General features: G+C 38.8%; 1 protein-coding gene across 1 annotated transcript in view; it reads left to right on the top strand.

Annotated features, from left to right (window-relative positions):
* The window catches only part of FTCDNL1 (formiminotransferase cyclodeaminase N-terminal like), a 114,427-nt gene extending 109,384 nt beyond the window's left edge, over positions 1–5,043 (top strand). Inside the window, exon 4 of the mRNA XM_087862405.1 lies at positions 4,175–5,043. Within this exon, the coding sequence (XP_087718531.1) occupies positions 4,175–4,188 (14 nt within the window). The 3' untranslated portion in view covers positions 4,189–5,043. The remainder of the gene's footprint in view (positions 1–4,174) is intronic.
* Positions 5,044–12,277: the final 7,234 nt, after the last annotated feature.

The following is a 12,277-nucleotide window of genomic DNA, read 5'->3' as shown; positions in this document are numbered from 1 at the left end:
ATTTAAGCAGCTCCTAAATAATCAGGAGCCTCCATCAATCTCACTTGTTTTTACTGCACTCTGCTGTTTCACGGTACGAAGAGGCCAGGTAACAGGGTCCATTAAACAGCTTCATCACAGGAAATTACAAAGAACAAAAACCTTCTACTTTTTCTTCATTTATGCATGATATAATCACATTCAGAATCATTGACAATTAGGACTAGAAAAGGCCTTAGAAAATATCTCGTTCAACCGTCTTTATTAACAAATGAGGAAACAGAGATTCAGGATGTCGGTTGCAATGTCTAAAATTGGGAGCGCATCAGTGGTCAACATAGGCCTGGGATACAGGCCTCTGAATTCCCAAGATAATTTTATCCAGTGTAATGGCTGGAGCAATTTCTGGATTATCATTTGTCAAATAAAAGTTCCACTATCCTCATTTTACTTAGTTAAGCAGGAAAACGGGAATTGATAAGGTTTTGAAAGGAGAGTGAAAATAGTGTTTTGTGCTCAATCTTGAATTAAAAGGGAACCCTCAATTATCCAGAGTGTCCTGAGGCTGCTGCTTCTCTGCTCTGAAATCTGTTATGTTGCTTCTAGCTTTTTTTCGTTTCTACGGGCTGTGTAGTTGAGGGTCCCATTTTACTTGTAGTATTAAGTTTCTCAAGACTTCAGGCAATTCAAGACTAATATTCCATGGACAAAACGTGCAGTAGAGATGACACAGTTTTGGGTGTGGATGAATCTGCTGGTTTAGGGACCCATTCCTGTGTCCTTACTCTGGTAGCCACACCTGTCAGCCTTTTCTACTCTTTTCCACTATCCTGGCCCTTTTGGTAATACCTCTTCTCAGCTCTGTTCCTTAGACAAGTAACTTAACCTCTCTGTGCCTCAGTGTGCTCATCTGTAAAGTGAAGGTAATGAGACTACATACCTCCTAGCATTGCTAGGATGATTGAAGGAGATCATTTCCTCTGTATCAGATAGGTTTAGGTGTGGCTGCCTATGGCACAACACAAAATAACAGCCACTCAAATGAGATAGAGATGTATTTCCCACTTAGGAAAAAAAAATGTTGAAGACGGATATCCAGGGAAGGTGTGATGGCTTCAGTGAGACTCAAGCATCCATGTTTCTGTTCCACTACCCTGTACAAGCTGAGCCTGCCCATTCCCACATCTGTGGCCTTTCGTGCCTGGGGGTGGGGGGGGCAGTTATATGCTCCATGGCCCTCCAGCCTTCCTGGCCCCTCAGCCTTCCCAGCACTCCTCAGCCAAGCCTTCTCTCACCTGGAGACTTTCCTGCTAGCAACTTTATTTTACTTTTTAAAAAAGATTATTAATTAATTTATTTATTTATTTATTTATTTATTTATGAGAGAGTGTGCATGTGGGTGGGAGAGGGAGAGAGAATCTGAAGCCAACTCCTTGCGGAGTGCAGAGCCAATGCGGGGCTCCATCTCAGGATCACGAGATCTGATCTGAGCAGAAACCAAGAGTTGGGAGCTCAACCGCATGAACCACCCAGGTGCCCCACCCCCACTATCAACTTTAAATTGTCTTTTTGGAGAACTCAACTTACTCTTAGGTATGGATGGTTGATAGGCTTGTTGGATTTGCATTTTTACTGCTAGGTTCACAGGAGTAGTGCTGCCGCAGTGAGATCTGGGAATCAACAGTGGCTGTATTTTGGGAAGAGAAGAGCTTTCATGTCCCCTTCAATGCCAGGACAGAAAGACTGCCTACAATGACAGTCAAACCGCTTAGCAGTGTTTACTTGTGCATTTTTACAAATGATTTCTATTTTGGAGGTTTAGCATCAAATATTTGGAAAGTTTGACATTAAAATAAGGGGCACTAAATTACTAAAATGAGATTCAGGTGACTTTTAAAATCTTTTCTGCAGTCTGTATGGTGATGTGCATGATTAGAGGATGTCGTTTCCATTTTTATTGAGGAAATGTGACATCTGGGAAGGAGAGTAAATTCTGTTGTTTACCTTACCATTTTCTATAAAATTACTTTAGCCTCTTTCTTGATCTATCAAATTTGAATTTGTTAAAATTTTCTTAAGAAATTAACCTCCCCCACTTGCCTTCATCTCTCCTCTGTCCCCTCTGCTTTCTTCCTTCGACTTCTCTTAGTTTTACCATTACTTTTGCCCTGCCATAATTGGTAACATTTACACTTTATTTAATTATCATAGTTGTATTTAATATTTTACTCATGTCTGGTGTTAACAGAAGACAAATACTACTGATGGTTAATTTTGGAAATAGTGTTTTTGGAACCAGATACACAGCTCATTTTAGGATTATTTTTCCTTCAACCGTTGATTTGTTTTATTGTTCCTTGACTCCTACAGCTCTACCTTTTTTGGATTTTTTCTTTGCATTGCTGGAGTGTATCCTTAATGTTTTCAGGAAGTGGACATGAGAGGCGAACCATTTGAATCATTGCATACATGAACATATCTTCATTTTTATTCTTAAAATTGTTAGTCTGAGTTTTGTAGAATTCTAAATTCAAAAATAGTTTCCCTTCAGACTTCTTAAAATATGGTTCCATTGACTTCTAGCATTCAATTATTTTGATGTCCAAAGTCAATATGATTCTCATTCCTTGGTTAGGATATACCATACTTTGATTTAGTCTTGGTATTTGGCCCAACTCCACTGTGAGGTTTTGGTTTCAGCTACTGAAAGTCAAAATAAATGAGATTTCAATGTCATTTCTGGCATCCCTGAACTTTGCATGATCAATAGTCATGTGCTTGGGTAAGTCTCTTTAATCAGCTAATAATGGTATCACAAGCAAGGCATGTCATTCAGATTATTGCTAATATCTCAGTCCTTTCAAATATAAGTAAGCATTTGGGGTATAAATTTTTTTTTTAGGTATAACTTTTAGTAAGAAAAATGTTTTCTTGTATTTTGAAATTCTATCAAAGTGTAAATGTGCAATAATTACTACAAGGCTAAGATGTCACACTAATGATTAGTAGTGATAGTACGAATAAATGTTAAAACTGTTAAAGACAATTACCAAGAACTTTCAAATATTTAGAGAAGGAGGCAAAGAAATTGAGAGTTAATAGTACCATTAGGAGAGGGTGTGTGGTAGAGAACTTCCAGCCCCGTCTCCTCTCCTCTGGCAGATCTCTGGGCATTGCCCGGCTTCTCTTTCCCTGTGCTATGTAAGCTGTAAGCTGGGTCAATTGTAGGGCTCCCTGTATGTGTTTCCCATATATTAATGATCATTGTCCTTTGCTGCCTGATACCCAGTGTCTCGAAGAGTGTTTTATATGTTTTGTCTGGTGTTTTAGACATTTTAAGCAGAAGGATAAATATGATCCCTGTATTCCATCTTGACTAGATATGAAAGTATTGTAAACTGAAATTTTTACATGAAGAAAAATCTAAATCAGATAGAATAGTGCCCATGACAATTTAAATTCAAGGTCCAGACACAATAAAGGATTTTTAAGATTGGGGCACCTGGGTGGCTCAGTCATTAAGCATCTGCCTTCAGCTCAGGGCGTGATCCCAGAGTCCTGGGATCGAGCCCCACATCAGGCTCCTACCCTGGGAGCCTGCTTCTTCCTCTCCCACTCCCCCTGCCTGTGTTCCCTCTCTCGCTGGCTGTCTCTCTGTTAAATAAATAAATAAAATCTTTAAAGAAAAAAAAAAAGAATTTTTAAGGTTGACAAAAAGGAGAGAAATGAGTGAAAAATGGGGAACTCTAAACACATTTGTTCTACTGTGCTACAAAACTTCATTAAAGAGTGCTTTAAGAAGCAATTCCCTATTATTTTGAGTTGATTGCACTAGTACAGGCTGAATTGTGTCTCCCAAAAAGATATTTTGAGAAAGAAATATTGCCATTTGCAACATGCGTGGACCTAGAGGATATTATATTAAATGAAATAAGTCAGACAGAGAAAGACAAATATCATGTGATTTCACATATATATTGAATTTAAAAGACGAAGCAAACGAACAAACAAAAATAGAAACACGTTCATAAATACAGAGAACAAATTGGTGGTCGCCAGAGGGGAGGGGATGGGGGAATGGGTGAAATAGGTGAAAGAGATTAAGAGGTGCAAACTTCCAGTTAAAAAAAAAAAAAGATATTTTGAAATCCTAACCCTCAGAATGTGACCTTGTTTGGAAATCGCATCATTGCAGATGTAATTAGTTAAGACGATGTCATACTGCAGTAGGATGGGCCCTTAATCCGGTATGACTAGTGTCCTTATAAGAAGACCATATGAAAATGGAATCACGGGAGGGAAGAAGGCCAGCCGACAACAGAGGCAGAGATTGGAGAGATGTGCCTGCAAGCCTAGAACACCGTGGATTGACTGTCACCACCAGGAGCGAGGAAGAGGCAAGGAAGGAATCTCCGCAGAGACTCAGAGTGGCCCTGCCAACACCTTGATTTCCAACTTTGAGCCCCCGGAAGTGTGAGACAAGAAATCAGTGTTGTTTTAAGCCACCTGGTCTGCGGAACTTTGCTATGGCAGCCCTGGAAACATAATATAGAGACTATAAATTGTTTTAAAAGTTACTGAAATGATTTCTATTGTTTGCTAACCATTGTTAAGTTTTTGAAGATGAAGGATAACAGTACAATGTAGGTATCTGGTTTCTTCTAGAAAACCCGCTACACAAAATATTCTTCTGAACTATATATTTTTTTGTGTATAAAAGATTAGTGACATTATTAAAAGTGCCAGTTGAAGTGAATGCCAATTTAATATCCCAAATGCTACAGTGACAGCAGGAGCAAGTTAGTAGCTGACAGTTCTGAATAATTGTTTCTTTTGCCCTATTAGAATTTGACTAAAAATTTTTTGAAAATTAAACAATTTTGAAAAAAATTCAGATTTACTGTTGCATCTCTAAGGTTCATTCAGGGATATTGATTTTTAGCTTTGGTTGGATATACATTTTCATTCTTTTTTTTTTTTTTAACCAAAATGTGTATTCAGACTACCTCTACCTTGAAAGTAATCTGCTAATTCTGCCTGGGATTTTTTTTTTTTTTTTTTTTTTTTTTGGATCCTCCTGGCTGGGCCACATCATCAGGGCCTCTTGCTCTCTGGCTTCTGGTTGTGCAGTGAGCAACGGTCAAGGAGGTGGCCTCCATTGGGAGGTGGGAGGCAGGTACCATTGAGATATATATTCTTTAGTTCCCTTCCTGTTGACTTGTCTGGGGCTGGCTGGTGATTTACCAGTTGTCACCGCTCCTCCCAAGGTGATCTCCTCACCACGACTCATTAATTTCAATGTCTGGAAACCCAGGATCTGGAAGCCCACCTTTCCCCTGGTCCTTTCTGAAGAAGGGTGGCAACAGTTTCACTGTTACTAGTCCTAGGGGGGACTACCCAATTCTTTGTGGTTTCCCCACACCATTTTTTAAATGGTCCCTTTAAAAACCATCCTGAGACTATCCCAGTTTGATTTTTGCCGTCAATTTCCTGCTAGCATTCTGACCCACGCAGACCAGCTGGTAAACCTCACTTCAGGTGCTGCAAAATGGTATAGTCCTGTACAACCAGTCCTGTATAATCCTTGATGGGGCGTAGATCCCCTACAACCCAGTATCGAAGTCCACACGAAGCACCAAAGGCTACTCAGGGAAAAACTATTTTTAAAAAATTGTATTCCTGATTTTCAAGTTACTGTTATAAATGTTTTTCTAATAAAGAAAAAAAAGCCAAATTATGCAGAGAATTTGTTTCATTTTTCAATCCCCTCCCTGCCCCCTCACACCCCCCCGTAAGATATTCACCTTCTGTCATTACACATATGGGCCTGTATTCTTAACACTTAGCAGAACCTCATCCTTTAGCAAAGAGTTGCAAATGACTTTCTTGCTTCTGATATTAAAAACCCTGAGTGTGAATTCAGGTTGCCACCTTACCGTACTCTTTGTATTCCTTGTATTTTTAGTAATGTGCCCATACCTCACTCAGTCTGGCTGCATTTTGGCACTCTGTATTCAAAGCTGTCATCAGAAGGCTGCACCCTATTTAAACCTACTGTGACTGTTTTCTTTTAAAATCCCTCATTAATATCTATTTCTTAATGTGACATGTACTGTTAACATGTGGGGGTTATTTTGATATGACTTCCAAAGACATAAGCAACTCTTTTCCTGGGAAAACTTCCCAGTTTTTTAAAATCAGTGTATTTTATTTTATCTCTGTGGCACTCTCTAGAACATGGTGCTCATTTGTCTTATTATAAGAACATTATTCCCTCTCTCACCCCTCTTACAGAGTGAGGAGGTTTGATCTAAAGCAGAAGACACTTTCTTGGGAAGTGACTATCATTGGGAATTTCCTTCCTGATGAGTCAAGGTCATAGAATGCTAGGGCTTCAGGGGCCTTGGCAAAATTTAATTTAAAGAGTTCCATTCATAGATGAAGAAACCAAGTGAGGCCAGAGTTTTCGTTGAAGGCTCCCTAGTTATTGGAAGAATTAGAACTAGAACCAGTGTCAAAATTCTTGGTCTAGTGCCTTTTGTACTATACTGTACTTTCTTCTAAAGAAATAAGTCAATTCTCAGAAATTTGCAACAGTTACGTTCTATAGAGTCATTTCTACTTAGCAACCACTAAATCACTGCTCTTAGGGGGAATACAGGGTTAGGGTCTTGTGAATTTCTGGTCACAACATTGTTGTCAACTGGTTAACACATAACTTTGTCGTATGCTGTGTTCCTTTTTAAAGACATTTTATGTGAAATATGTTGTTGGTTCATTAACTTTGAACTCATGGCCAACAGAACTATAACTCAGGCCTGAATGAAGCATATCTAACACATACTTTCTGCATAAGGTACGTAACAGTCTTCTTTCTCTTAGGAACACTAGACAGCACTTTAGCACTACAATTGAGAGATATTTTAAACAGTGAAATCACCAACAAAAACCACAAAAATGTGAAAACTGTGGCACCACATAGGCTGTGAAAGGACACTTATTTACAGTGTCAGAGCTGAAACAAGATGCAGCGTGTTGCCTTGTTCACCTCAAGTAGCAATGGACACATTGGGCCACTCAAAATTTTCACCATTCTGCACATGCCTGTGAATGACCGCAAAAGAACGCTTGTCTTTAAAAAAAAATTCATCCTATTTCCTTTATTCTTTTCTTAAAGTTTTTATTTTAGTTCCAGTTAGTTAACATACAGTGTTATATTAGTTTTGAGTGTACAATAGAGTAATTCAACAGTTCCATACCTCACTCGGTGCTTATCATGACAAGTGCAGTCCTTAATCCCCATCACCTATTTCACCCATCTTCTCACCCATCTCGCCTCTTTTCTAGGTGCCTTCTCTGCTCCTCTTCATGACAACCTGTCTGCTTCCTTCCCTCACTTCTCTTACCGTTTCACTGAAAATGCTCTTGCTGGATTACCAACTCTACATTTAGCCCGATCCAGTGTTCAGTTCTCACCCTCGTCTTATTTAACCTCTAACACCATTTTATCACTGTAGCCTTCTTAAAACATCTTAGCGACTTGGCCTTCAATATACCATGCTCTCCTGGTTTCCTCCTACTACATGAATGCTGCTTCTTAGTTCCCTTGATTGAGTTTTCCCTTTTCTCCCAATTGCTAAATATTAGAATGTTCAGGACTTAGCCTTTTGCTCTATTCTTCATATCACTCTGTAATACCATAGGTAGAAATAATATATATTTAAAATTTTTTTCCTGTTGGGGCTACTGTCTGGGTCCACCCCACAAATCTCTCCCAGCTGCCTTGAGGTTTGAAAGGAGCCCTGTCTCCATACAGTGTAATCAATTCTGGAGAAACATTTATACCACATGACTCCCAGATTTATAGCTTCAGACTAGACTTCTCCTCTGAGTTCCAGAGTCAGACTCAAATATTTAGCTGTCTAACATGTGGAACCCAGCTGATCCACTTAGGCACAGCTTGCTACTCCTTTACCCTGTTGTAACTGTTAACGGACATGGGCAGCAATCCTCACCTGAGAAAAGTATTGTTACCAAGAGCTCAGACCTGTCAAGTGTGAAGGTTTGGTTTGGTTCATATCACTTGGTTAGAGACCAGTACTTCCTACTCTCCTTTCACAGATGTCAAACCTACAGCAGATATGAAGTCTTTCCTGACTACTTCACTTCCTCCCCCTTTATCTTTCACAGGCATTCTCACCCCCACCCAGTAAATCTCTTGCACATCTAATCCCATCTTGGCATCTACTTCTTTGAGGAACCAAATGACACAGAAGGAAAATTGATCAACCTGCTAAAGGCATCTACACAGACTCTACAACATCACGCTGAGTGCTTTCCCTTTAAAATAGAGAACAGGGCAAATATGTACACTCACAGAACGCCAATTCAACATTGTATTGGAGGTCCTAACCAGAGTAATAAGACAAGAAAAAGAAATAAGAAGCATACATACCAGACTAGACAAAACTGCTTTTACTTATAGATGACATGATTATCTATATTGAAAATCCTAAGGAATCTATAAAAAACTTAGTAGAACTAATTAGTGAGTTTAGCAAGGTAGCAGGACACAAGATCAATGTATAAAAATGAGGTATGATTTCATATTCTGGAACTAAACAATTAGAAATTGAAATAAAAAGCATAATATAATTTATAATAGCATTCAAAACTATGAAATTCATAAATGTGTATTAAAAGCCACTGGAAACTTAAGATGCCCGAATTCTTGATTCTCACTCACTTCCCCCAGTACTATCTCAGCACACAGTACTTACATTCTGTCAGCTGTCCAGACAAAAGCCCTAGGATATATTCTTTACTTTTCCCCTCCATATCTCCTATTCAATCCATCAACTTGTGGTATTACTTTTAAAATACATCTTGAATCCTACTACTTTCATCATCTTTCCTAGAGCATTCCAACATTGTCTCCCTTTCACGATATCCTAACTGGCCTCTGTGCTTTCATTTGCTGCTTCAGTGGCCATGACCTCACAGGCAAACATTTATCTGAGCAACTGTCCTAGCAGAAGAGTCCTGACTCCTGAGTGGAGGCATCCAAGAAACCTCAGTTCTGTGACCTCCTGGTGGGTGAGGGGTTGTGTGTGTGTGTGTGTAGGGGGGAGGCAATAATTTTCATCAGTAGAATTGCTTTAATCTTCATTTTATGGTGTTTTTTTCTTAAATAAAGATTCCTTACATCTCTGCATTTCTGTGGATGAGGTAGTGATTTGGGATGGTTTGCAGATTCCTAGTTCAAGAGTTCCCTCTGCTGTCAGTGTAGCAAAGTATGGATGACTTTTTTTGTTGGTTGGTTGGTTGGTTGGTTGGTTGGTTGATTTTTTTTTTTCTGGTTGCCTTTGTGAGTGTGTGTGTGTGTGTGTGTGTGTGTGTGTGTGTGTTGAGGGCATTGATGGGAGGAAGAGTTGTACATTCTCTGGTGTTTGGGATCCTACCTTTCCCACTCTTGCTTTTCCCCCCATCACTGTGCAGTTTTGTAAGGCACTTACCTCTCCCTTCCCACTTACTGCTCCCCCTTCTCCCTTTCCTGGAAAAGTTGCTTTTCCAAGATGCCGCCTCTTGTCCTACATACACTAAATCTCTTCCCTGGTTCTGCTCTGATTGACCAGGACTCCTTCCCAGCATGTTCACATATAGGATGGACTTCCTTTTTCTGTGATTTTAGATCAGTCTATAGTCTTTGCCCTCTTCTCTCCTGGAGGCCTGGGGCAAGAGGAGCAAGAGAAGCATGAAAGTAGCTTGCTGGGATTTGATGTATACTTTTTTACTTACAATAATTTGAAGTTTGGATATTCTGAGTTTTATTCACATCAAGGGCATGTTTTTATGTAGTTTTCTTTTTACTACTTTTCTTTCTTTTTTGAGGAATGTGTTGAGAGATATGAATTTATGTTGCAACTCTTACCTTGGTTATAGAACTCCTTAGTTCCTCAACTTTTTTTTTTTTTTAAGATTTTTTATTTATTTATTCGACAGAGATAGAGACAGCCAGCGAGAGAGGGAACACAAGCAGGGGGAGTGGGAGAGGAAGAAGCAGGCTCATAGCAGAGGAGCCTGATGTGGGGCTCAATCCCATAACGCCGGGATCACGCCCTGAGCCGAAGGCAGACGCTTAACCGCTGTGCCACCCAGGCGCCCCAGTTCCTCACCTTTTATCATTTGGGTAACACTATATATAAAAGGTTCTTTGCAATCAGAGCTATATTCTGCTAGAGGCATGATTCAGTTGACCTCTGAGAGGCCATTAGAAAAAGAGTCGTACGAAATAAGGACTGATTTGGGAACATTTCAGAATCCATGTCGGGGGTGATTTGCTAATAATATTTATTTACCAAAAACTGAGATAAACATTTGGGAAATATTTACTGAGTATGCTGAGGATTTCCATGACCATTGCTTTGTAAATGAAGGTTACTTTGTTTCTATAGCCTTGTGATTGAAGTTGATGGTACCTTACCTGGTATCTATAACTAGAAATAGCACCGTATAGTCCCCTAGCCTCCTTACATCGAACTTCCATCAAATAAAACATTCTACCTGTCTCCTTAACCAACCTAATAAAGCTACAACAAGCAATGGCTCGGTTCATAGTGAAAACCTTCAGCTAGTGACTATGATTTTTTTAAGCCCATAGTTGCCATCTTGCTTATAAGGAAAATGAAGCCATTTTCTTTACTGTGTATATAAGCTCTGTAGAGCTGTTTGTTTGGTTTTTAACAAAGACAATACAAAAATAAATTAGGCCTCGATTTGGTTTAGGTAAGCAATCTTTAGAGCCACAGCTGTATTACTAACTGATCCATAATTGCTCTGCATTTATGAGGTACATAGTTTATTCTCTTGCTTGCCACACAATAGGCCCTGCAAGTTAAAGAGCTCCAAGTTTCAAGGACTGGAGTTTTTGGGTGCCTGCCAGGACTGATCTGTTTAGCAAACAAGCTGGAGGGTGCTTATTAGTAGGTTGTGGCTTGCAGACCATGAAGCCCCTGGGGCCAGATGCACTGATCAAATGGTGGATCTATATACCGGCGAGGCCATTGGATGAAAGGAGAGCAGCACCACATTACTAAATATGCTTCTCATAGGCCTCAATTAAGCCACTGTAAATGACTTCTTTTGTAACTCTTTCTGTTGGTCCAGAAGACAGGCTATTAAAGATTAACATAGGAACTATTTTTCAAATTAGAATGTAGACAATTCTGATGAGTTACAGCTATATTATTCATATTACAAGAATAAGCCCTGGTTAGATTGGGAAAGGGAAGAGTCATATTTCTAGTGGAACAAAACACATCTTATTTTCTCTAGTTGCATTTCTTTTTTAAAAAAAATTGCTAGTCTTCTCTGCCCCCTGCTTAGATTTTTGTTTCTATTGAGTGACTCAAGGTGGCTTGAGGCTTTAAAATTAATGCCTGGTAGAGTATTATTGAGGCCTTAGAAGAATGAAGCTAGTCTGATCTATGTTTCACCAAAAAAAAAAAAAAAAAAAAAAATTCTGGATAATGTCATTTTTTGCTGTTCTTGGTCTTACACATTTTCTTCTGCTGCCTCCACTAGTTTGCTCTAAATTTTGAGTGAATAGCATAGAAAGTACATTGTTAAGTGTTGCTATATTTCAATAGAAGCTATTTCAAGAATATAGATGCATGAGTGGAGAAATTTTTGAGTCAGCCTGGGTCATTTCTGTGAATCCTATTAGTAAAAGCTTTTGTGTTGCTTTGCTGTTATTGGTTAATAATTTGTTCTTTTAAAGTTAGAGGACAATTGCACATTAAATACCAAACTCATAAAGTTATGTACATGTGTGATATAGAGGAAGGGAGACTTGAGAACGCACAAAGCTGCAATACTTGCTAAAATGAATCACGAGTGACCTTCAATAGGATTTGCATTCAAGGCAGAATCATCCATATCATGATGCTGTGACAGAAGAACAGTACAAAAACAGTTTTAAAAATGCTAATGATATTTTACTCCCAAAGTTGAGAAATTCTGGTAAAGGGACCAAACTAAAAATAATTTCTATTTCCAGTTTTATGATATTATTGGACTTACACTTCACCGTTTGTAAAATTGGCACGACTAAAGTAATTTTGGGTTTTTTTTGGAAGAAAATATTTACATAGAAAAATATAATCCTCAAAAGTGTGGCTATTATGTCAACTGTAATTATTTAGTGTTGATAAAAATTGGCCATATTTATTCTCACCAAAACATTTAACCAAAACCAATGCACCATAACAAATACCACACTTTTCTTCTTTTACTTAGA

Source organism: Ursus americanus, chromosome 1 (genome assembly GCF_024610735.1).
Source record: "Ursus americanus isolate L20-20 chromosome 1, mUrsAme1.1.p, whole genome shotgun sequence".
NCBI classification, from domain to species: Eukaryota; Metazoa; Chordata; class Mammalia; order Carnivora; family Ursidae; genus Ursus; species Ursus americanus.
This window is presented reverse-complemented; position numbering and strand designations above follow the sequence as displayed.